General features: G+C 32.8%; 3 protein-coding genes across 4 annotated transcripts; 1 reads left to right on the forward strand and 2 right to left on the reverse strand.

The window, feature by feature from the left end:
* Nucleotides 1–36: 36 nt before the first annotated feature.
* On the forward strand, nt 37–9972 carry tex (THO complex 3 homolog tex). Of its 2 annotated transcripts, XM_088239042.1 has the most exons (6): nt 37–377; nt 570–691; nt 1684–1923; nt 3246–3407; nt 6226–6326; nt 9021–9972. In XM_088239042.1, the coding sequence occupies exons 1-6, from the start codon at nt 174–176 to the stop codon at nt 9176–9178; spliced, it is 987 nt and encodes a 328-aa protein (XP_088095168.1). In that variant the 5' UTR covers nt 37–173; the 3' UTR covers nt 9179–9972. The 2 variants fall into 2 exon arrangements, with proteins under 2 accessions (XP_088095168.1, XP_088095169.1); XM_088239043.1 differs by lacking the exons at nt 6226–6326; nt 9021–9972 and adding an exon at nt 4321–4483 and having other exon boundaries at nt 69–377.
* On the reverse strand, nt 9900–26103 carry LOC148273194 (NADPH-dependent diflavin oxidoreductase 1). Its single transcript, XM_088239040.1, has 7 exons — nt 25574–26103; nt 24557–24843; nt 22803–22980; nt 14520–14740; nt 12641–12916; nt 10938–11164; nt 9900–10214 (listed from the first exon to the last, which is right to left on the reverse strand). Exons 1-7 carry the CDS (start codon nt 25950–25952, stop codon nt 9986–9988), a joined length of 1797 nt encoding a protein of 598 aa, XP_088095166.1. The 5' UTR covers nt 25953–26103; the 3' UTR covers nt 9900–9985.
* Nucleotides 15956–24619, reverse strand: LOC148273195 (U3 small nucleolar ribonucleoprotein IMP4). Its single transcript, XM_088239044.1, has 7 exons — nt 24557–24619; nt 22788–22980; nt 20715–21461; nt 19941–20103; nt 18129–18261; nt 17255–17515; nt 15956–16198 (listed from the first exon to the last, which is right to left on the reverse strand). Exons 3-7 carry the CDS (start codon nt 20899–20901, stop codon nt 16001–16003), a joined length of 942 nt encoding a protein of 313 aa, XP_088095170.1. The 5' UTR covers nt 20902–21461; nt 22788–22980; nt 24557–24619; the 3' UTR covers nt 15956–16000.

Genomic DNA, 26103 nt, shown 5'->3' on the forward strand with positions numbered 1-26103 from the left:
GAGCGATCTTGGTAAGTATTGCATGGGTATTGCCTATTGCCACAACACTATTAGCTGTCATAAGTCATTAAATTATTTACCATGTCTATGATCATAATTGTTTGCGTTTTGCTTTTTAGCGGTTCCGATTTTGAGGTTATTTTTGAAAATTAGTTAACAAAATAAATAAACAGATGAAGGATTCTAAAATGGGTCAAGCACCCATTGAACAGTTAGAAGATTTACAAAGTTATTTTAAATCACACAATGTGGTTAGGGAATACTTCGCTCACAATTCCAAAGTACATTCGGTCGGTTGGTCTTGTGATGGAAAACGTCTAGCTTCTGGCTCTTTTGACAAGTCCGTGGCAATTTTTACCCTAGATCGATCACGATTGGTGAGTTTACATAAAATTAACGTTAGATTTTAAGTGCTCAATTAATTACACAAATTAAATAACATTGTACTGGATTGGTGGCCACTTAAACCAGCCAATGACGGATCATAAGCCCTGTGATGCCAGGACTTCTGCGTCGTTCTCCATCCCTGTTGTAATTTGTCAATTTTTATACTTCGTTGTTATTTTCAGACTCAGGAGTACCTCTTTAGGGGCCACACAGGGTCTGTAGACCAGTTGTGTTGGCACGCATCGCATCCTGACCTATTGAGTACTGCCAGTGGAGATAAAACTGTTAGGATATGGGACACGAGGTAATTTACCATAAATAAATTAAGTGTTTTAAAGAAAAATGTTACCATAACTCATTGATATACACCTTAAAACTTGGTTATTACGGGGAAAATGGAACCGACTGAATTTGCTTGTTGTACCAGAATAAGAGTTTTTAAAAAAATATTACAATTGCAGACACTGTGGGTGAAAATAGAGAATTTCTTTTTTACACATCATCATCATCAGTGGTGCTACAGCCCGTTGTGGGCCCTGGCCTCCTCCAGAATTTATCTCCATTCATCCCTGCACTCTGCGGCTCTTCTCCAGTTCGTCAGGCCAATTGTTCTAATGTCACTTTCCACATTATCCAGCCATCTTAATTTTGGCCTGCCTCTGCTTCGTCTGCCTTCCGGAGTGGTATAAAGAATCTTTTTTAGGGTGCGGTTATCATTCATTTTCGTGCTCATGGCCCAACCATTGTAATCTTCTTATTTTGATGAATTGTGCAAAGTTGGGTTCGCCATACAATGCCTCTAATTCATGATTAAACCGTCTCCTCCACACTCCGTTTTGGTTGACAGCACCAAATATCTTCCTGAATATTTTTCTTTCAAATACTTAACCATTTTTTTTACACATTTCCACATTTTTCACACCATGTTCTATTTCATCATCATCATTCCCTTTCCGCTCCTAATGGTGCATAGGGCACTGCATTGGTACACTAATCGCAGCGTATCTTGATCGTTTTTGTTACATGAAGGTAAGATGATCAGTCTTACACTTCAGGTACCAGTCCAGGGACTATGAAATATTCTAGTGTAAAAACACCTTTAAGATAAATATTTAATATCAACCATGTCGGAAATCGAACCCGAGACCTTTTGCATGGTAGGCAAACGCGCTTACCATTACACCACGAGGCCGACAGTGTTCGGCAGTGTTCGCCGATGTTCTATTTCACTAATAATAATATCAAATTTATATATAATTTATAAAACTATTTAATTGATTGTAATGCATTTTACAGGTTACAAAAGTGCGCGGCAACCATAAACACAAAAGGAGAGAACATAAACATAGCTTGGTCTCCCGATGGCAATACTATCGCTGTCGGTAACAAGGAAGATCTTGTTTCTTTCATCGATACCAAAACACATAAAATTATAGCAGAGGAACAGTCTAACTTTGAAGTTAATGAAATATCCTGGAACAATACTTCAGACCTTTTCTTCCTAACTAACGGACAAGGTTGTGTTCACATTCTAAGGTAGTTACAAATTTATTTGAACATAAATATCTTTATAATATTTTAATGTTGTGTAATTGTATATTTAAATGTTTTGTTTGTTTTCTTATTTTTGTTAAATCAAAATAAAATCATTATCATCCATCAATCATATGCCAATATGACTGATGGATCAGTTATGAGCCAATACTCATCCGGGATTTTGGCTCGATAGCTACCCTCAGTTAAATTCCTTGACAAAGGAAATCAAGGGGAGATAAATTAAGTGAGGTCAACAGATCCTATAGTAGAATTAATTATTGAAACACCGTAGTTTATTTTTTACCCCTAGTTTGAGGGAAGTTCTGACATATTTTAATCACAAATGTTTATGACTACCAATAAATAATAAATCAAATACTAAAATAATGAAAAAACTGAACGTGAATTAATTTTTATAGAAGAAACCATAGAATTAAGAATAGTCCAGAAGAGCGTAGTATCATATTTGAATACATCGGACTGTGTCGAAAAAACCCCCCACTTTGCCTCACTTTCGCCGCACGCATACTTGAAGTCGCGGCGTAATGTTGTCAGATTGCGAAAAATATATAAATAACACAAAATAATATAATTATATTTTTTTTGAAAAGCTATTTGTTGATTTCTCTAAAATTATATTATATACATGGAAACATTGATTGGCACAATAGAGCAGATAAGTAAAGGGTTATTTAATAAGAGTAGTTTGATTAATGAAATTTGAACTTAAAAAATAAAACAAATTTTATTTTACATAAAATGGATATTTTTATGTCATGTTAATTTGATGTTTTAAAGATAATGTCGGTCAAATGTCCACCACAGCGTTGTTTAATCCGAGAGATCCAGTTTTCATTAGTTCTTTCATTAGAGAACTAATGAAAACTGACTATCCTGGCAACACTAACAAAATGTCCATTTTGTTTTCTTTGACAATCTGACAGATGGAAAAACAATTCAACTTTTAAGTAATGCATTTGCTACTTACACATGAAATGTGATCCCATCCTGTTTCTTTAAGATCCCAGGAGTATTTCTACACTTTAAAATGACACAACTCGGCATAGTTGAATTAAAAAATGAGTCGCGTACTGAGTGACGTCTACAAAGAAACTAATGTAAAAGTAAAACTACTCCTTTAAGAGTAGTTTAGTCGCCTTCTGTTTGATGCGCGTATGCGGTTTCTGGACTATTCTTAATTCTATGGAAAAAACCTTAGAGAATGTACTTTATTTTCGTATACTTTTTTAACATGTTATTGTGTGGAACATATTCACTATATAAAACATGTTTGGTGTATTTTCTATCGCCTTCTCTTGCAGCTACCCGACTCTGGAGTTGCAAAAAGTTCTTAAGGCCCATCCTGGAACATGTATCTGTATAGAGCACGACCCGACCGGGAAGTATTTTGCCACTGGGTCAGCGGATGCGCTGGTCTCCCTCTGGGATGTGGATGAACTCGCCTGCCTGAGGGTCTTCTCCAGGTTTGCTTATCAAATATTCTATCAGAAACCAAAACTCTGTCTTACGCAAAGCAATGAAGAAAATGTTCCGAACTGGAAAAAAAATTCTTATTAAAAAATAACATTTTGTGAAAAAATAATTGACAGACGAATGGTATTTTTTTTCTCTGTTTTAATTAATTATGAAATTGAGCACTAACCTCCTTCATATCCAACCCACTACTATTGTTTTTTTTTTTCTGTATTTAAAACATTGCATTTGATGTACACACATCAGTCAATAGAGTACCTAAATAGTAGCTTCATATTTTTTCCTCTTAAACATGTTGAGTTTAAGAAAAATATTCATTCTTCTTTACATAATTATGTTTTTGTAAATAGTTTTACAATTATATTTCCTGGCATTTTTTTGTTGTTAATATATTTTTAGGAACATTACAAAAATAAATTGATGTTATGTTGCCAGTGGATATTAAAAATGTTGTAAGGAGGGAAAAGAAAGTAGAAAATATTCCTTATTTTTGTTGGTATTTAATTAGTTAAAATATTAGAACAAATGGTTACACAATTTATCTATGTAAAGCACTCTTGAGGTATTTTGTTATGAAAATGGCGCTATATAAGTTATCCATAATAATAATAATTAAAAAAACAAGAAATATGATTTTTATGAAATTTTAACATTCCCCCGATGATGTATTTTTTATTGATGTAATATGTTACATTTACATATAAGTTATTAATTTAAAAAATACTTGGTACACTTCCACTTATTTATTTTGACCAATTAGCGCTTTCACCCTCTAATGGGCATCTTCAATAAATAATTTAAATGAAATATTTTTTATTGTAAATGAATTATTTTTTATAATATAAAGTTATCGTATCAAATTATGGCGCCGTTTTGTGGACGATGTTTTTTGTTTATTTACAGGGTCGGATCGAGAACTTCAGGCATTTCTAAATTTCCTAAATTCATTACGTAAAGAAATAAAATTTACTTTAGAAATAGAAAACGATAAAAAATTAAACTTTCTTGACTTGTCTTTAACAATAAAAAAATAAAAAATTGATTTCGATATATACCGTAAACCAACATATACAGACACAATTATTCATAATTCTTCAAATCATCCAATTGCCCATAAACATTCCGCATTCCATTCAATGATACATAGGTTAATTAACGTTCCACTAGATGATATTAATTTTAAAAAAGAACTTAATACAATAAAACAGATTGCTAATAATAATGGATATAATGAGAACTTAATTGATAAAATATTAAATCAAAAACAAAAACGCAAACTTATAAACAAATTTATATTTATATTCGACTCCCACAGTAAATAAAGCAAACCCACGTAAACAATGGAGGCGGATTCTTTTTATAAATTACATTTTTTCAAAACAATTATCAAATTCCCTACCATCAAACATTAAACCGGCTTTCTACACAACTAATAATATAGGAACATTGTTAAAAAATCACAAAGACAAAGTCATAATTATAATAAATCTGGAATATACCAATTAAATTGTAATGTTTGCGATTCAATCTACATTGGAAAAACTAAAAGAAACTTTAATATTAGAGTAAAAGAACACTTAAGATGCTTAAATAATAATAATTTTTCTGAATTCGCAAATCATCTGATAGAAAATAACCATAACTTCAATAAAGACACTGGATTAAAAGTACTTCATGTTGAAAATAAAATATTAAAATTAGACAACTTAGAAATCTTAGAAATTAAAAAAGCGATTCATAATAAGAAAACAATAATTAATAACCAAATAAACAATATTTCTTTTAGTCCTCTCCTGGCTTAATTCAAAAATAATGATATCAGATTACCACCCGTGTAAGAAAAAAAAAACACTTGATTTATTGGGTCCACGTGTAGTATTTAGTGAACATGATAGAAATAAAATAAAAGGGAATCAATTCATTAGTTACGTAAACCTTGACAAAGAAGCTTGTTTGCTTTGAAACCGGTCGGTGAAAAATAAAAATTAGTGGTTAAAAACAGAGTTGTTTTATTTATTTTATAATTATTTTTTAAATGGAGAAATTGGCTCTTACTCGGCCATTTTGATGATATAAAAATATAATTATTTTTTACTACACAAAGTACATTTGTAAACAATATGACTGGCAATATATCTCACTTGTTTAGTTATTCCAAAACAAATTAATATTTATTTTATTTATTTATTTATTTACAAAAAATACAATTTTACATTCACTTTGCCCAGCTAACAAGGGTACATACCCCGTTCCAGGTAGTATCATACATGGTCAATATAGTGCAGGCAATTGGTAAAATAAACCAAAGTAGGGAAGAAAATGCCGAACACTCCTCTAGAAGAACGGAAGGCCTGTTGACTACTGCCAACAGGCCGGCTTCTCCTGAAGAGTTTTAAGTGGTTTCCTCTCCACATGAGCAAATGCTGAGAAGTTCCCGATTGGTCCACATAAGTATATCCCTCCTGATCCTAACAGTTTAGATAAATTTAAAGAAATTTAATTGCAGAAAAATCCACCTTTTTATATATAAACCTTGTATATTATAAGCAAGGTAAATAATAAAGCAACTCCCATATAAAAAAAATAATTTAAAAAAAATACCCGTTCCAAGCTAGGCAATTATATTCTAATAAATGATAATAGTTAACAAATTAATAGAGAGCACAGACCAATAAAATATAAACTTATAAACTTGTTAGGTTTGTTGTTATAAGCTTGGTTGTTGATAGGGATTAAGTTTGTGACGATTTGGACATACTCAACATTATTGTTACCCTAATTCCTAATATAATTATCTACAATTTATAGGTTAGAATGGCCGGTAAGGACTCTTTCATTTAGTTTTGATGGTCGACTTCTAGCTTCAGCGAGCGAAGATCTAATTATAGACATAGGGGATACAGAATCAGGTATGTAAATATGTATTCATAATTACACTGGAACCTCTTTTTACACAGAGGATTATATATACTCTCAAGTAATTAAAAGAGCGGTGTAGGGCATTCCAACAACGAATAGTGTAATTATATTACTATTACCCATTACTAAATCAATGTTCAAACATATTTGGAACGAGTTATTTCAAAACCATGTAAAAAAAAAAACCTCTAAAATGAGTTTCCAATGTAAATGATAACATTATCTAAAATATATTTTCACTTCTGCATTGTATTTTTATTGAAGTAGGTACATTTATTTAGGCTTGCATTAATATAATATGTTATATAAAATGCTATAAAAGCTCCATTGCAAATATTTTGATGTTTTTAACAGATTATAGTTTTTAATTGAAAATGCTTGGTAAACTTCTGCTTATTTATTTGACATCAAGAATTGTCAATAAGTAACTTAAATATATTTTTTGTAGATATTTCTTGATGAACTTTATGGTCAAACCATTTTGATGCGAAGTCAAACTAAAATTGAAATAAATAAAACTAAACCAAGAAATCTGATTGATACTTTGTATCAAATTTATTCAATATATTGAAGTAACAAACGGGATGTGAATTAAAGTTTAGACTTACATTAGTAGTTTTGATTATTCCATCATTGTTTTTCTTTACGTCTTGTTTATTCCTTACAGTCCCGAATCCATAAAAAATATGATTGCATCTTTGCTCATCATGTTACTGCATGTTTTTTCCCCATATATGTATGCGAGGGTTGATTGATATGCTCCACCACTGACCTATTTCGAAGCAGATGAGAAAAAGTTTTTGTGTCTTATTTTTTTATGTAGTACCCCTGGACTTGTATCACTTCTTCCAGTGATGCTCCAAGATTTGAAAGGTACAACATTTGTCCGACCCCTGCCGACAATCTTCTACACAGCACATGACCTCATCGTCATCCAAAAATGTCTTTCCACACAAATGCTCTGGGACTAACGGTAGTCACTGAAGACTAGATCGGCTGAATACGGGGGTTGTTTAACCAATGGTAGCAAAAACTGTATTTACTTACATCACAATAGCCTAGTAATTTAATAACACCAGATTGGTTTATTATTTATTATCTTAATTTAAAAATTCATCAATTTAATCAAGTCGCACTGAAAAGATTTTTTTAAATATTTTTTATATGGGAGCTGCATTATTTTTTACCTTGCTTATAATCTACAAGGTTTATATTTTTAAAAGAAGATTTTTCTGCTTTTATATTATTTTATTTTAGCTAAACTGTTGGGATCAGGAAGGATATTCTAGTGTGGGCCAATCAGGAACTTCTCAGCATTTGCTCATGTGGAGAGGAAACCACTTACAACTCTTTAGGAAAAGCCGGCCTGCTGACAGTTGTCAACAGGCCTTCCGTTCCACTAGAAGAGTGTTCGGCATTTTGTTCCCTACTTTGGTTTATTTTACCAATTGCCTGCACGATATTGATCATGTGTGATACTACCTCTCGTGTGAGTTCTTTATTACCTATCACCGATGGGATGTCGCAAAGATCTTCACCCAGGCTTCTGCATCGCGCCTCCAGGTGTTGTCTTTGAAAGTTGAAAAAGGGGCGATGCATCAACAGGTGAGGGACATCTTGAGGAGTTTGTCGATCTCGCAGAGCTTGAAGTGATGCAGGTAGCACAGTGAAAGGATTGTTAGTCGGTAGGTTTTACGTTTGACAATTTCAACACCTCGGTTAGCAACACTACTTCCTTTTGATGAGAAAGGACGGCAAAAAATATTAGTTAAGTTCATACCCAGGGACATTGTACTCTCTGGACAAAACAAAAAAAATATTTACCAATCATTCTGCAAATTCTCTCAAAGAGGAGAATAGCTTGACTGGTGAAATCGATATAGGTCTAAAGGTGGAGCATATCGATCAACTCTCGTATTGTATACTTAAGACGCCATTATTCTGGACAAGTATTTTCATGTCGATGGCTAATCTCAGGTAAAAGTCCCGTAAAGGGAAATCAATCTTTGATATGTCCGTAATGTATGTATGTAGTGTAGTGGTAGGCGCATTCGCCTACCACGCTTCCTAGGTTTGATCACTTAACCTTCTATCTAACTGATAATTATATTTTTTCAATCCCATGTTTTTCCTATTACTATAGTCCTTTAAATATAGCTTGATTAGAATGACAGCTGTCAAACTAATTTCATTAGTGATGGGAAATTACTGATCACTGATCAAATCGATTTTATCAGTTATTTCATGCAATCATAAAACTCTGTTTCCGAAAATTGATATTAAAAACGCAAAAACAAGCCCATTATAATGTGTTTAACACAATTATTCACCAAAAATGAGACATTTATACTTTTTTCATAAACAGCATCAAATGAATTATTTTTTTATTCGATCAATTTGTCCTATCTCTAATGTTTTTGCAAAATGATGTAACCTCGTAAAAACGTCGTTAATAATTAGGTTTATTTTAGTTTTAAAGCTGATTTTATATATTCATGTTGATTTATGTTTTAAGCATTGTATTAAAAAAATAAATTAACACGCCAGATATAAATGTTTTTTCGTGTGTCAATATAAATAACTCCTTTGACGTTACTACAAAGTTATGTCGTCACTTTTTCTGACAACTGTCATTCTAATCATGTTACATTTTAAGGACTATAAAACATGTTTTCTTTTTTCAGGAGAAAAAGTAGCCGATATACCAGTTCAAGCGGCAACCTTCACAGTAGCGTGGCATCCCTCTCTCTACCTGTTGGCTTATGCGTGCGATGATAAAGAATCCAATGAGAGAAAAAGAGACGCTGGGAGTTTAAAAGTCTGGGGCTTTAGCGCTAATTAACAAGACATTCTCTAGTCATATTTGACAGAAGAAACTATGAAAATCAACTTCATCATAATTTCTCTAGCTGCGCCTGGCGGTAAATAGGGTATATCTCCATCATCATATGAAGGAAGCTAAAGTGATTAGTCTTATGCTTCAAGTCCCAGTCCAGGGCCCCGATTACAATGGGAAGTTAACATTTATCTTCAATTTTATCTACAAAGTAAAATTAAGTTTTCTGTATGAAAAGCAGAATATGCATACAATTTTTTCTTCTAAACATGTTCAATTATAGGTTACCGACGAAGATACTTTAAATGTTCATGCAAATATACTCATTTTCGTTCACAAATATAGTTTTTTTTTATAGACAGTCGAAGATAACTCGGTTAACTTCCCATTGTAATCGGGTCCTTGGGTTAATAAACTAATGTTTCACGTCGGCCCTGTCAGGAATCAAACCCAGGACCTCAAGCATGGTATAGGGCAAAATACGGAAAAATTTATGTAATGTGAGATGTTTAGAATCAGTACGAAAAAGTTATGTGACAGTAAAATATTATTACCGTCTAAATTAAACATCACATGAAATTGTGGGCTAAAAGAAAGTAAATAAAATTTTGTTTTCATTTTTAGTAGCGATTGCCGGTCTGTTGTGAAATATTGAAAAACTCCCACGAACATTTTATTCCATTATTTATAATTGTGATACTATTTACGAATTAATAAGTTCAACCAATAATAGTGAAAAAATACTTTATTTTGTCTATGTAAACTAAAATTAATAAAAATATGTTCATTAGTACATTATATTTATGATTTTTTCTACCACGTTTCCAGTTGCAGTCTTCCAGTATTTTCCATTTCTTTCATATAAATAACGGCTTTATCTTTTGTCATTTTTCCTTCTCCCATTAAAGCATCTTCCAAAATGGCATCTTTCACATTGTCTGGCATATTCTTGGAATTTCCAGCAATAAAGACACAGGCCTTTTTCTCAGAAAGGAGCTTCCAAATCATGGACTTGTTAGCACTTATCTTATGCTGAACATAACTGAAAATAAAATAATTCATTAAAAGTAACGCTGGATTATAAAATAAAAGACAACGATAATTGTTATTTATTTTATTTCTTATTTAAGCAAAATGTTTTTTTACATTTTTATACATACATACATATAATTTTATATTTACTTGAGTACCTTTCTACCTCTCTAATGGAGCATGATGCTTGTGTTAAGAGAGGGAGTTCATTAAGACGTGTGTAATACGTATTTATATAAAAATATTTACCGATTACATTAAGTTACAAAAATCTATCAATATAGCATGGAAATTAGGATGGAGTGGGTTTCGTAGATGCATGGGTAACTCAAGATTATTTTTTGAACTGCAGGTCAGCTCGCAGCTCAAGTACTTGAGCTGGAGTTATTATTTCACGTGACTGCCGTGCGAGTCACGAATTCAGGTGCGGAACATGGCAGTGAGCCGAACGATACAGGTCGCACCGTTCGACTCAAATCAGATTTACTGGCAATTTTCAGCGATCATTGTGATCCTATAAAAAACAGTCTGCAACAAAAGTGTCCCAGTATGTTAATCAAATAAGATTTATTTCAAACCATCATCAATGGTCTAATCTGAAGTGAAATATTTAAAATAGATAAAGTTCCTATGAGAAAAAATTGCAAACACGCTAATTTATTAATTTCATCTCTATTTTTTAGTCTTTGAAATATCACAAATAAAATAGAGTATTAAATATAATTTATCTTACACTTTTTCATCCTGATCTCTCGAGAAGGCGCATATAAGATTTAATTTGTTTTCCGACTGTAATTCTCGGAGATATTCCCCACTGTGGAAGTCATGGTTCTCATTTCTACATCCGAAGAAGAGTATGAGAAAATCGCTGGTAGCTTTTCCGAGAAAATCTCTCTCCATTATCAAACTCCGGAAAGGTGCGATACCTGTCCCAGGTCCAATCATAATCAGTGGTGTATTCTATTGGACACGAAAAAAAAGTTTTGTTTCATTTTTTTCACCATCATTTCCCTACCTGCACCCAGTGGTGTATGTGATGAAGATAAAGTTAAAGTACCAATGTAGGGCACTACATTGGTACTTCAATGAGGAAGTTCAGTGCTACGGGAAATTGGAAATAACTAATAAATAAAAATGTATACAATTATATGATTAGACTAACATATTACAACAGAGATGAAGAACATTTAAGAGAAGTTAATATAGAAGTCTAGGTATCTACAGGGCTTATGACCTGTCAATGGCTGGTTTAAGTGGCCACTTTACACACTGTGTAACATTCACCATTCTGCCCATATTTGAACATCTATATTCCTTCAATTCTTTCATCTGTTGATGTTTGTGAAGTTAAAGAGCTGAAACCTTTATTTATGCGGGTGAGATTCATCTAATTGAATTATTTCACCTACATACTAGGCAACGCCTGAAAATGTTATTTTTTCAATTTCTATACTTCTTCATGGACCAGGTGGATTTATCAACAATATTTTGAGTTTGTCCAAGTTTTTGTAGACAAGGACTGGATTCAACTCCCTGGGGAGCTGTTCACACTAACATATTACAACAGAGATGAGTGAAATGAGGATGCAATAAAAATATATATATATTAATAAATATTTGACATGTGAACAGAGAAAAAATACTCACAGTCCTCGGAACCGGTTATACAATATTTTATATATCATCAGTGATACTGCAATATCGCGTAACCTGTTTTTTCTACAAACATGTTTTATTGCAATAAATTCACTATAGGGACTAAGAGCCATTAGTTTTAAATTATTGCTATTTTTATTTAAAATAATGAGTTTTTCTGATACTCCAGCGGCATTTTTGGTTGATTAAATATATTAGCAGAGCACTTGTAACCATAAGTAATATATTAACAGAGCGCTTTTTAGGTTCCCCTGCCAAAAAATTCAATTGATAATTTTCAAATTCAAATTAAAAATAACATTCCAAATAACAAAATATTTAAGGCGTTATATTGTGACAATATATAAAAAACCAAGAACATTTAAGCAATGGTTCGATATTATTAAGGTAATAATAATCTCCAACAGCCTCTTAAACATAGTTTCACTGATGTGAAAGATGTCAATCTCCAAAGTGATAATGTTCAGCTGCCTAACTGCTCTTTCAATCGGCATAACCAGAGGCAGGTTAGTTCTAGAGGCCGGGAGGTAAAACAGTCTATGCTGATGTTACGTGGTATTGCAGTATCACGGACGACATAGTACTTTATTTGAAAATTAAATCTAATTCTGTGTTAAAAAAAAAAGTCACAAAATTGTTTGATATAAAAAAGATTACAAATGTATTAGGAGACTCTTTAGATTTACATAAGTACAGTTTTTATATTGAATTGTAATATAAGCTTTTATGACACGAAATCAATTTGACATTAGAAATCGGAATCTAAGAAACAAATCTTACCTCATCTTTGGGAAAATCAAAAGTTCCTTTCTTAATCCAACCGTAAAGTTGACTTCCAGATACGAGATATTTAAGCCAATTAGAACACAGACCCTTTCTTTCTGCTTGTAGTTTAGTCTTGTACTGGACGACTGCTACCAATATTTCCAACTCCTTGTTATTGGAAGATCGACAGCTATTGGCTATTGAAAATGAGCGCGGCTTAATGGGAGTAAAAAGCTCAAAGAGACTTTCCAGCGTTAGCATAGATGTCGAGTGGGGAAAATCTTCTAAAACCTAAAAATGTTTAATTTTGTTATTAATAAACCAAGTTCTGATTCAACCATATTCACATAGATTATTTGTGCCAAAGTATCAGGGTTTGAAAATATCACAATATTTATATAAATATCGATATATCAAAAAGCTATATTTATTTTGTATGAACTTAAGGGAAATAGATGTTAAAAATGCAGTTTAATTTAGAAACAGAAATCAATCTCTTATCAAGTTTGGAACAACAATTGGAATATTATAAAACGACGAGAAATCCTCATTAGTAACTGTGACCGATGCCTCCCAAACCCAATTTTGTCTGGCTTCAGGGTGTTTGTTAAAATATTTTAAGAGGAATACCAGTTTTGCGGCTTTTTCATTACCCGGCCTAACTCTAAGTTTGGACTGAACTACCAAAGGATGATTTTTTTTACACACTATTGGTGTGTCCCTAGGGTTATTATTATTATTATGGATAACTTATACAGCGCCATTTTCGCAATATAATACCTCAAGGGCGCTTTACATAGTGATTCTAGAGATAAATAAATTTAATTGAAACTTTTAAATTTGTAATTCAATTCAAACAATTAATTTTGCTATAACACGCTATGGATTTATTTAAATAATTTAGAGAACAAGTGGGTTTTAAGTTTTTTCTGAAACATCACTTCACTTTCACAACCTCACACCTCTGCTGGGAGAGCATTCCATGCCATAGGGCCTGCGACCGCAAATGCTCGTTCACTAAATTTAGTGCACTGTTTGCTTAGAGGTATAATAACTTTTCCTCTCGCTGTAGACGTAGCTGATCTAAGCGTGAGACGCCTGTCAGCTAGTTCATCTGGAATGCAGAGTTCCCTTAAATATTCCGGACTAGCGTTGTGCGGTGATTTATACATAAGCCAACAGAGTTTGTATGAGAATGTTTTTTCTTTTTTTTTCCCACCACAACAGGCCAGGAGGCCCAATTACAGTGGTGAATTACATTACAGAACAACCAGGCTTGAGAAAAATCACATTTTTTAATTTTTGTGTTCTCACCGGGAATCGAACCCAGAACCTTCCGTGCGTGAGTCAAGCGTCTTGACCACTACACCACGGAGGCCGCCTGTTGTATTCCACCATCTGTGAAAAACGTAGCCAGTGCATTTCCCGAAGTAGTGGAGTGATATGACTGAACTTAGAGATTCCGAAAATAAGTCTCGCTGCAGCATTTAATACAGACTGTAGGCAAGTCATTTTGTTCATTGGTAGACAAGGGTTATGTTCTTTTAATAAATTATTTCTTATGGGAACTTTTAAAAGTGACCAGTTTTATGGGACATAAGGTATACAAATACGATAAATATTTTTGAAAAACACAAAAGGTACAGACACAGAAAATTTGATTCTGATACTCTTCTTTGAAGAAAAAAACAAAATTGGTTCAGTTTTGGGGAGCGGAAAAGGGGAATAATATGAGACCTAGATTTTGTCAATTTTAGTTAGAGAGTAACAGAAAAACTATGTTCAAATACCTAAACATCAAACTGCTCAACCACCGCATATCCTCTTAACATGGGGTTATTAAACATTAAAATGCACTGTAGTATATTGTACATGAGTATTTTAACTAACATACCTCTAAGATAGTTCTCTTCAATCTGTTGCAATAGTTCAAAAGGTCGTCTTGGCCATCGGGTGTGCAGAATTCTATGCATTTCTCTTTTTCTAATTTGTTTTCAGAAAAGTGGGCCAAAATAGAGAAAACATACTTTTTAGGAATAGCAGATAGATCCCAATATTCCTCCACTATTTGTTTCAATGCTACCGGCTTTCTGAAGAAATACGGTACTGGCATATCTGGAAATATTATTCACCCTGAATGTATTTACATATTTTGTTTTAATTACTAGACCAAAAATACATTCTGTTAAATTGAGATGATTTTGTTTTTAACCTTTCCAAACCTAAGCATGAAAAAAAACCCGCGAGGTTCTGAGGGGGGACCAGAAATATCCCAGCTAAAATGCTATAAATACAACTTAGAAAAAAAAAAGAAAATTATATCATTATGATTTTCATAGTAGTGTTTATAAAACTGTTAAATAATATTTCGAGTTTTTTAACATATAAGGTATATTTATTTTATTTTCATAAACGGCAAATCTGCCTTTTACAAACATTTATAATATTAACATATTTGGCTTAATATCTTTTTCCTTTTTTTTCAAAAACATGAATTTTAAAAACAAGATTTATAAAAAAAATAAAAAATCAAATCAAAAATTATACAAGATTTATATTTTAAAAAATAACCTAAAAATTATACAGCATATTCAGTAGAAAGTTTAAATAATAAAACATTCTACAGTAAAACAACAGGAAAATCATAAGTACTGTTTCACACAGCTAGGCAAAGTGAAAAAAAAACTGTATATGAAATGCATGAATAAATAAATATAATTACCATTCACCATCTTTGAAAAAGTTTAAAAGTTTTGTTCTATAGGAACAATACCCTACACTAAATATATCAGATACGTGGGAATAACTATTGCCGAGTTCATGAAGTCTATTTAATACTGCATTACAAGTATACACTGTCCGTGAATTGTTGCTACAAAACGGTGGCACCTGTCTAGTCATTCTTCTTATAGAAAGTAAGGAAATCAAGAAACAGCTTAGAAAAATATTGTTTTTATCTAATGTTTATTTACTGTACATTTTGAATGGCGTATTTTTTAAAGAACAGCGTTTTAAAATGGCAAAGTCGTATGAATTCTTTACTTTGTATCACACACACCACAGCCTTTATAAATAAACAAAAATACTCAATTCTATCAAAAAAGTCTACAACTATAAGAATGATTTACTGAAAACCAACTTTAATATTATAGTCCTGACCATAGAAATTTTTGTAACTAAAAAGATAAACTATATTAATAAATACTTTTTTTAAATAATGATTTGACTCTCACAAGTTTCACACTTTTGATAGAATCCCACTCCATGCCATAGAGCAAGTAACATCACACACACAACACAACAATGATTGGATAAATAATTCTATGTATATTTTCTCAAGTTATTTTATTACAAAAATACATGTGAATTTTAAAATTATTGGTTAATGTCATCTTCTAGCTGCCAGCCATCTTCCTGGCTAAGAAATCTCCTCTTGACAGCTGTGTTCATATACGGCCTTAGAACCCATTCTCTGTCAGCTGCCTCCACAGAGTCTAAAGTACCCAACTTTATTTCATACAGCCGCAGTTGGAATCTCGGACCAACTTCTTGTAGTTCTATGTTCCTGTCCACCTGCAACAAAACATTCATACAAATAAAATGTATAAATGTATAATTGGTGTAAACAGAATATATACATTATTTTATTTACAGTATGTGAAACATTGTATACAAAATAGATTTTTTAAGTAATCAAGATAGATCTGAACATGGATTTTTATCTTAAGGCATTTACGGGTCCATAAATTCCATAATAGAGCTCGTATCTTAATTTAGCTTAGGAACAAAAAGATGTATTACGATAGGGGTTAAGTTTTTGATGAGACTTTGACATGTTTTAGGCTTAGGCTGGAGGTTGAGCTTATCCAGAGACCAGTATACGTATGAGTTAGAAACTACCTTAAATATATCTTCTCTTCAAGACCGTCGAAATAAATCCGACCTTATAGTCCTATTTTAAATTCTCAACTCACTCTTTGATGCGCCTGAACTACTGAGCTCATTAAAATTAAATATCCCAACTAGAAACCTCAGACAAAACTTACTCTTTCATACCGATAACCATAGAACTAACTATGGTTTTCATTCCCCTATACCCAGAATTCTCAGGTCTGCCAACAAACATACAAGTCTTGATTTCTTTGATAACAAGTTGTCTTCTTTCAAACGATCACTGAATCAAATTCAATTATAAACACCTCTCTCCCGCTTCCACTCCCACAAAGTCTACTATAAACCATTGAGTATTTCTAATTTTGTTAAAATAATTTTCTATGTATAAATGTGTCCATAAAAATGCCCATTGGGCATATATATATAAATAAATAAATGTTTTAACACGATTGCGGTTATGCATTAAGAAAATTATATGTGTCCATTATATGAGTGGATCCTATGAGAAAAAAGTGTCTGCGGACGTCGTAATGAAATCAAACATATCGGGTACAAATTTATAGAGAAGTCGAAAAGTAAAAATGTATGCATTTCTAATCATGCGTGAGATGACACAAGTGGTAAATGGCATTTTATTACGTTATGAGACGACACTCTGGGTTTAAAAAGTTTAAAATTGTCACTTGTTTTTTTTCTAAATTAGGTTATGTCAATGCCAAAAAAAAAAATATTAACCTTTTTATATGTGTGATGTCTGAAGCAAACATAATCATCGTGATTGGCAAATGTGATGACTCTCTTTGAATCCTCTTTAGGGACAGGGAAAAGGTACTTCAGTATGTTGGAAGTCCGGAGGCCGAGCTCCGTCTTGAAGTTGTGGAAGATCAGGTGAGGATACTGCTCACTCATGGGCGCCATGTCGGGGACATCGTGACGCATTATTACGTCAGACATTTGGAAGAAGGCGGTCGGCCCGTATGGCAAATGGCACACAATCTACAAATAAATTATGATATAATAGACACGCAAATTTCTACGTGATGTGAAACAGGTTAATAATAAAAATAAATCGATATTTGACCAACTGAATCAATCAGTGCAATTTATGTTAATATGTTCGAGAATAATTGTATTTATTTTTTTTTTTTTATTTACTCACACAAACTAAAATAATATTAAAGCTAGAAAAAAAAAATGTCAATGACTCCAACAATATATTTTTTTCATCATCAGTGTTGCATAGGGCTTGCATTAGTAAACCAAATGTAGCCTAGTTCGATCATCCTTTACTCGAAGGCAGGGTGAGTCTTACGCTAACCCGTCCATAAACTGCGAAACATTGCAGTGTAGAACCAGATTTGAAACCAATAGGTCACTTCAACCCTGCCAGGACTAAGGGTCTTTTACAAATTGTTAACCCTGCATTTATTGAATATTTTAATTCAAAATTCAATTTTTAGATAAGCAGTTGATCACATTTTCTAAGATGAAAATATTATGTAAAAAAAAGTAGATCATTGAATCAGCTAGATACAATAAAAAAAATTGAGTTGCCTTATAAAGGGAATATAATTACAATTTGCTTTTAAATAAGCACTCCATTACATACCAAACTTGACGGAACTCCCCTATGTTCGTGTACCACAATAAAATCAGTGACGTCGTTAGCTCTGCATGCGTGTACAAGTTGCTTCATCTCATATTTGCCTCGGTTCATTCTCTGGGAATTAGGGAATATTAACCTGCAAACAATATTCACAAATTGTAATCAATCTGAATGGCGGATTTCCATGTCTATATTTTATTATTATTTGTTATAGGCAGGCAGCCTTTGCTGGTGCGCCTATATCTCGTGCACTGCCTTCTGTCTGTGTAATTCTTCTTTCGAAATTGAATCCAAAATATTTTAAACTGGTTGACCAAAATGAAATGGACAACTGGGCTAGACAATTTATTTGTAATAATAGTTGAGGGTTGGTTGGAGCTCCTACCCCAGTTAGAGATTGACAGAGAAGACACGAGATTGTTGTTTGATGTTTATTTATTACATGGCGAATAAATAATTAATTATGTCGGACGAGTGTTAAGTCGATGATGGGTTGAAGAGACTGCACTTGAACTACATGCTGGAACTGAGTGACGTCGTCAAGCTTGGGCTGGCTTACTGAACGAGCTGACTGATGTTGGCTGCGTCCTATGGTCTCTTTATAGACGACGTTCCTTTGTAGTTCATTTTTTCATGGTAGGGACGGTGTGAATGTGCTGCAGAACGATGCCCTCCGATTTCATATTCAATACTCATAGAGTTGCATTTTACAAATGTATTGGATTCGATTGAAAATGATGATCGTCGGTCATTAGTCTATTTTAGGTGAACTAATTTAACACGTGTGTGTCATCAACTATGGACCCTACATTACAATCTGAAAAAACCCTGCTGAAAAACTATAACTTGTAAATTCTTAATTAAATGGCGACAAGTCCGCCTCGAACTGTGGTGATTGGCTCGTTCGCCTACGTTTGATTTCTTGCAAGGTTGACATGCAGTATGCAAAATTAATTTCATTGTAATATTCAATAGTCCCCGGACTGCATCAAAGGCGTAGACCGATCATCTTGCCTTCAGGTATCGAATAATCAAAATACGTCGCAATTTGAGTGCCAATTCTGAAAATGGAAATTGGGTGGAGAAAAGTCTGCCTGAGGTGAAGTGCTAGCACATTTGCCTACCATGCTTGAGGTTCTGGATTCGATTCCTGAAATTTTATTTATTTATTTATCATCATTATCTTACATACACAAAATTATAATTTATACAAAGTTGCTTTGACTGCCTAACTAGGGTTATTTACCCCATTCTAAGACAGTCAAAAAAAATACAGGACAAAGTGAAAAACAAAGTAAAAAATGGATTAAAAACATGGTAAAAAATGTAGTAAAAACATAGTAAAAATGTAGTAAAAAGATAGTAAAATTGTAGTAAAAACATAATAAAATTGTAGTAAAAACATAGTAAAAACATAATAAAAATGTAGTAAAAATATAGTAAAAATGTAGTAAAAACATAGTAAAAATGTAGTAAAAAGATAGTAAAATTGTAGTAAAAACATAATAAAATTGTAGTAAAAACATAGTAAAAACATAATAAAAATGTAGTAAAAATATAGTAAAAATGTAGTAAAAAAAACGAAGCAAAAACGTAATAAAACAAAGTAATGGACATGAAGTTATTGTTTATATTGTGGTTTTACACTGAAATATTTCACTGTCCCTGAACTGACACTTGAAACACAAGACTGATCACCTTACCTCCCTGTGTCAGGTGAACGACATACATTGCATTTATATTGATACCAATGCAATGCTCCACGGACCAACAGGTGCGGATAAGAGTTTAATGATGAATTAATATTATAGTTACCTTAGTTCTTTGGCGAACATCTTAAGCCTGGCGCTAGGTTCTCTAGAGGTGGTTATGACTATCTTGGGATCCTGTACTCCGGCCCAGCGGTACTCATCATCTTGAGAGTTGAGAGTATTGGCCCCACCACCAATCCCTCCAATAGCGGCCGCCATCTCGGGCCCTGGTAATAATTTAACAAAACATTTAACGTTTCCACAAATACATTGAAACTCAAATGTTATTATTTCTCAAGCCTGGGTGTCCTTTGCTGTGATTAACCCTCCTAACCCGTTGTGGTACAAAATAACTGCCGAGTCCTTTTACCGTGTTTTCTTAATTTTGTATATTGACATTATAATGCCCAATATTTTTTGTGTTATTGGCTCATTTGAGTTAAAATATGAGTAAAACACTGCGGCACCATAATTACTGCAGTTCTTTCCTGATCTATTGATCCATCTTTTTCACACACACAACTGTATTCTGTATTTGACAAAACATATACAGTTGTAAATTTCATATATATATATATAAAACTGTATATGTTTTAATACCTAATAAATACCCAAATTTGAAAAGAAAAAAGTTATTCCACCAGGAATCGAACCCATAATCCCGGTGCGCAAAACAAGCAACTTCACTATCACACCTGAGAGTCACCCGCCAAGGGCCAAACCGTAAAACATTAGACTTTAATTATCTAAAGTTGCATCAATTGCAAATAATATTTGTTTGCGTTTGAACATATTAAAAATAATTAACTACAATCGATAAATATATTAAATTCCTTACCTTTGTCTTCCCATTCTATTTGTTTCTGTAATTTCAGTGCACTTTTCCGCAGATCGCCGTGAATCGGTATATTTTCTTCCAAACTGTGTTTTATTTTGTCTTTCTTTGCCTGAATACTTTTTTGTTTGTCTTCTGTCGCTTTCCGATACAAATATTCTCTTCTCAAACGTGCTTGTCGTCTCAGCATGTTGAATATATTATATTAAACTATTTTTTTTCAATTGGCGATATTTAACTTTAAAAAATAAAGTTTCAATGCAATATTTCCACTTTCAGTCAAATTAACACACGTGCTAATAAAATCCAAACATTTTGACAGATAATTTTGACGTTAGTGATGCTACCAGCTACGCAAGTGAATCGACACGTTCATAGAATAATAAATTTTTTACGACTTAATATTAATATATAGGTTAGCTACATAAAATTGTGTAAGAAATATTTAAAAACTAGCGAAATCATAAAAACGTTATTATTTGAAGCGATATTTAAGAAAGAAACACTGATTAAAAATATAAAAAAACCTGTTAAATATCCGGTAAAGGACAATTCGATTATTTAGATAAAACTACGATTACTGTACGTCATGCACATTACTATTTGACACTGACAACCGATGAGAGTTTTAAGATCATAGACACATATATTTTTAATCGTGGGGTAAGTTGGTTGTTTTTTTACGACATAAATAGTATGAGCGAAAGTGTTTATAATACACGTAGAAACAAAGCAATTTCGTTAAACGGGCTATGTATAGCGTGTGAGCTCGCCAATATATGACAGTAAAAAATTTATTGTCTTTGAATTTCCTAGAGTTTTAACCATCGAAAAAAAAGAAGATTGCAAATCAAATCAACAGACAATGGAAATTTGATGTGTATTATTTTAATAGATTGTTTATAACAGAAAAATACATAGAGAAATATGCATTTTTATTTTTTGTAATAAAAACAGTCTAGTAAATTCGAATAAATAAAAATACGCTTTATATTAACAATATTAATTCAAATGCAAAAATAACATTGAATACTTGAAAAATAAATATTATTGAGTGTTAAAAACATAATTTAAAAAACGGATAGCGATTAAAAGTAAAAACAATCTTTAGTTTAATTCTTATAGCGTTAAATACATAAACATTATAAAACAGGAGTTATACAAATACAAAATAATATTGTAACTAGGCGGCTACGTACACGGTTAAATTTCGAAACACCACGCAATTTCTTATGTCGGCTACGCTATGTAAAATGAAAAAAAAATATTTAAATTAATAATTTCATCACGTCATGAAGTCGCCCCAGGGTAGCGCCTGCTAACGTCAATCAACAAAAACATCCTCGTTTTAATTACAATATTTCGGCTACGCCATGAATCTCTTTTTTTAAATAATTTCTCACGTCACAAAGTCGCCCCTGGGTAGCGCCTGCTAACGTCAATCAACAAAAACATCCTCGTTTTAATTACAATATTTCGGCTACGCCATGAATCTCTTTTTTTAAACAATTTCTCACGTCACAAAGTCGCCCCTGGGTAGCGCCTGCTAACGTCAATCAACAAAAACATCCTCGTTTTAATTACAATATTTCGGCTACGCCATGAATCTCTTTTTTTAAATAATTTCTCAGGTCACAAAGTCGCCCCTGGGTAGCGCCTGCTAACGTCAATCAACAAAAACATCCTCGTTTTTATAACAGTATTTCGGCTACGCCATGAATTTCTTATAAAAAATGTCAAAACGTCACAAAGCCACTCTCTGAGTGTCGCTACTGACATCATTTACAAAAACATAATTAATTGTGCTTTTTTCAGGTACGCAACATTTTTTTTTAAATACACCTACCTAACCGATAAAATACTATTAGTAATGAAACCAAGGTATGCTTTAAAGTTCCGTATGTCCAAATAATATTATTTATTATTAGAATATTATTGACGTGTAGTTCAAGCATTGCTGCATTCACGTTGCTTTACTTCTGAGAGCTCAACTGCAATGTTTTTCTATGGTTATGTTTACTGTCATCTGTCATGTATTGGCGAGCTCACAGGCTATACTTACGCCCGTTAAATTACATTAAAAAAACTTACCATCATCGATTTGAGAAAATTCTATAATGTCACTCGGTTTTAAATTCAAGTGACTAAAGACTGAAAAAAATCTGTCTATTTCCGATTTCAAATTTCTTGGTCTTATATTCAATACATCCCCGGGTTCATAATCATCAAAATATTCATTTTTCGGGATAAAGTTGAGCATTCTTACGTCCTAAAATAAAATAACTGCTTTTATAATAAGTATTGATTATATCTTACTTTTTTATTAATGTTGTTACAGAAAATCGCCTCAAGGGTTGCTTAGTTTGAGTGTACATCATCATTCCCTTTCCGCACCTAATGGTGCATAAGGCACAACATTAGTACGCCAATCGCAATGTATTTTAATCATTTTTGTTACATGAAGGTAAGATGATCAATCTTACAGTCCAGGGACTATGAAATATTCTAGGGTAAAAACACCTATACACATTTAATAAATGCGGTCTAGAATTCCAACCGTCCATGCGCTCAGTAGCTGCAAGACTTGTTATCTTACTTCTATTTTTATAAATTTGTTTGTTATATATATTTTTTTAATATCACTAAATCTCTTAACTTTATTGTCAAATAAAAAATGTAAATAGGGGCTAGATTTCTTATTGTCTATGCGCTCTGTAGCTGCAAGACGTGGTGGGATATTTATTTATTGTACAGCGCCCTTGAAGTGATTTTCACAAAAACGGCGCTATATAAATTATCCAAATATACATATATATATATATATAAAAATATTTCATGTCAATCGTGTCGGGAATCGAACCAGAGACCTCTTGAATGGTAAGCAAACACGCTGACCACTACACCACAAGGCCTTTTGTGTGTACAAGGCTGCGTTAAAATACCCATTTTAAAGAATTTAAATGTTCTGTTATCATAAATAACATTTATCTTATCAAAAATTTAGGATAAGATAGTAAAGATAAATTACGGAAAAACCTATTAAGAGAAAATGGTTTTAATTTTGATTGTGGAATCAAGGGCACTACTATGGGACTACAACAAAAATAATCATAGTACTTATTGTAGTCCAGGCAAATTAGACAAAAAATATCAAATGGGGGAAACAATTAATAAAGTTTTGAAACTTTGGGAAAACACTCATATGAAGGTGCAGTAGTAAAATTCAGAAAAGATCATCTCCTTTGTCAGGGGGCAGCGTCCCCCCTCCAAAAGTCTATTTTTTTACATTTTGGCGCAAAATGGTTCATTTGTTGGAGAACACATGTATATATTTCTGGTAAAATTGTGCATAAAAAAATCTCATGCATGTTTTAGGTGAGATGAACCGTTTTCAAGATATTAGAGTTGGAAGAAGATTAAAAATCTGTAAGTGTAAGAGTTTGGCCTAATTTGCAGCTTCTTGTCATAATAAAATAAAAAATCCTGTTTCTCTCCAACTACTTACTTTTTACACGCATGCATTATATATGTTAATGCCATAGTTTCAATGTATGTTCAGTGGCCGGACGAACGATGAATCAGCACCATGTATTAGTTTTTTGGACTCGATGGATATTTTAAAGTAAAAATCCTGAAAAGGGAAATCTAGTGTAGTAGGTAGTGCATTTGCCCACCATGCTTGAGATCCTGGGTTTGATTTCTGGCAGGGTATTTTTTTAAATTAAATAAATGGACTCTAGCTGGGGAGGAAGAGGGAATTACACCACATACGAGTGTTTTTCCAAAGTTTCAGTACTGTATAACTTTTTTCCCCAATTGATCGACAATAAATTGATAGCAAATACCTGAAAATGTGTTTCAGAAGTAGTTCTCAGATTACTCGAAAGAGTCATTAGAAATGGTTTTTCAATAAAGTCTTGCAAATCGCGTCCGTTAAAATATAAATCAGTCGAATTTGAGACATCCCCTTTCACAGTATAAACCTTCCAGCGCGGAAGATATTGTGACCACCCATTACCAGAAATTATGCTGGTCATTTCTGGAATATACTCTTGCAAAGCGCACCATAATTTGGCCATCCAAGGGTCAGCCACAGCGTCGATTCCTAAATCGTGTTGGTAATCACAAAGTCCTACACAAAAAAAAGAAATTTAAATTGCCTTATTTAAAATGTCAATCTTTATCCAACGTAAATATTGTGTTTCATTAGATTTATTACTAACCAATAAATAAATTAAATGAATATAATGTATGTACGTCATGTTCATTTCCCTATGCAAATATTAGCATTCTAATTGCAGCACATCTGAATAATTTCTGTTACATTGAAGGTAAGGTGATTGGTCTTCTGATCGGAAGAGAAGTAGGGGTTCTAAGGATATATAATAATGTTTTAGGAGTTTATTTAAAGTGGCCGAGGAAGGTGCATTTTTTATATTTAAACGGGTTGTGGTCCCGTGGCTAGTGTCTCGGACTCACGGACCGAAGGTCCGTGGTTCGAATCCCACTCTACCCCAACTTGATTCCATTTTCTAATAGTGAGTTATTTACAACTCGTTGAAAATGGCCCTCAAAATTAAATATTTGGGTAAATCATAAGAACGCAAATATTTCTTTTTTAATAAAAAAAAAAAAAAAAAAAAGGTAGCTCATTCCAATGTCTGGCACCTTAAACAAAAAGTGAATTGCCGAAGAATGGTGTGGTATATCGAGGAATAGAAAGTGTTCTCTCCTGAGAAGAGCGAAGTGATAGACCATGATCTGAAAGGCATACAATTCTTAGAAAGATATTTTGGTGCGCAAGGGATGTGAAAAGTGTTATAGAGGCATCGATTAAAACATATCTTAGAATTTATAATTACCAACGTCAAGAAGAGCTGTGCCACCCAGTTGAAGTAACCTTTTGTGTAATTTTTTAGCGGTAAAATTAAATCTAGCATAGCTAGAATCTCCAAGCCCTAATACGGCAAACTTCAGATTAAGCAAAGAAGTATTTGGAAGGTTTTTCCTCAGCAGAAATTTCCAAAATGATTTCATATTGTCGGGCTCCTCGCCTACTCCCGTAGTCGAGCACACAAATATCACAAATTGTTCTTTGACTAGACCCCCGATTTTATAATCATCCATTGCTTTTACCGGTCCCTTAAGATAGCGGCACCTCGACTGTCGCCAAATATTTTCAGCCATTTCTTGAGCGGTGCCAGTTTGACTGCCATACAGGATTAGGATTTTTGAATCCATTTTTATTAGAATATCTAACGAAATTTAAACTTATCTAACGAATTAGGAAACAATCTGTACAAAAAAGAAATATTGTTAAGTCAAAATAACAGCCGATGACACCGATGACAGTTTTCATTGATTCCACAGACATAACTTTAATTAGTTTAAA

Source organism: Micrasema longulum, unplaced genomic scaffold (genome assembly GCF_059751315.1).
Source record: "Micrasema longulum isolate JH-2025_06_02 unplaced genomic scaffold, ASM5975131v1 h1tg002045l, whole genome shotgun sequence".
NCBI lineage: Eukaryota > Metazoa > Arthropoda > Insecta > Trichoptera > Brachycentridae > Micrasema > Micrasema longulum.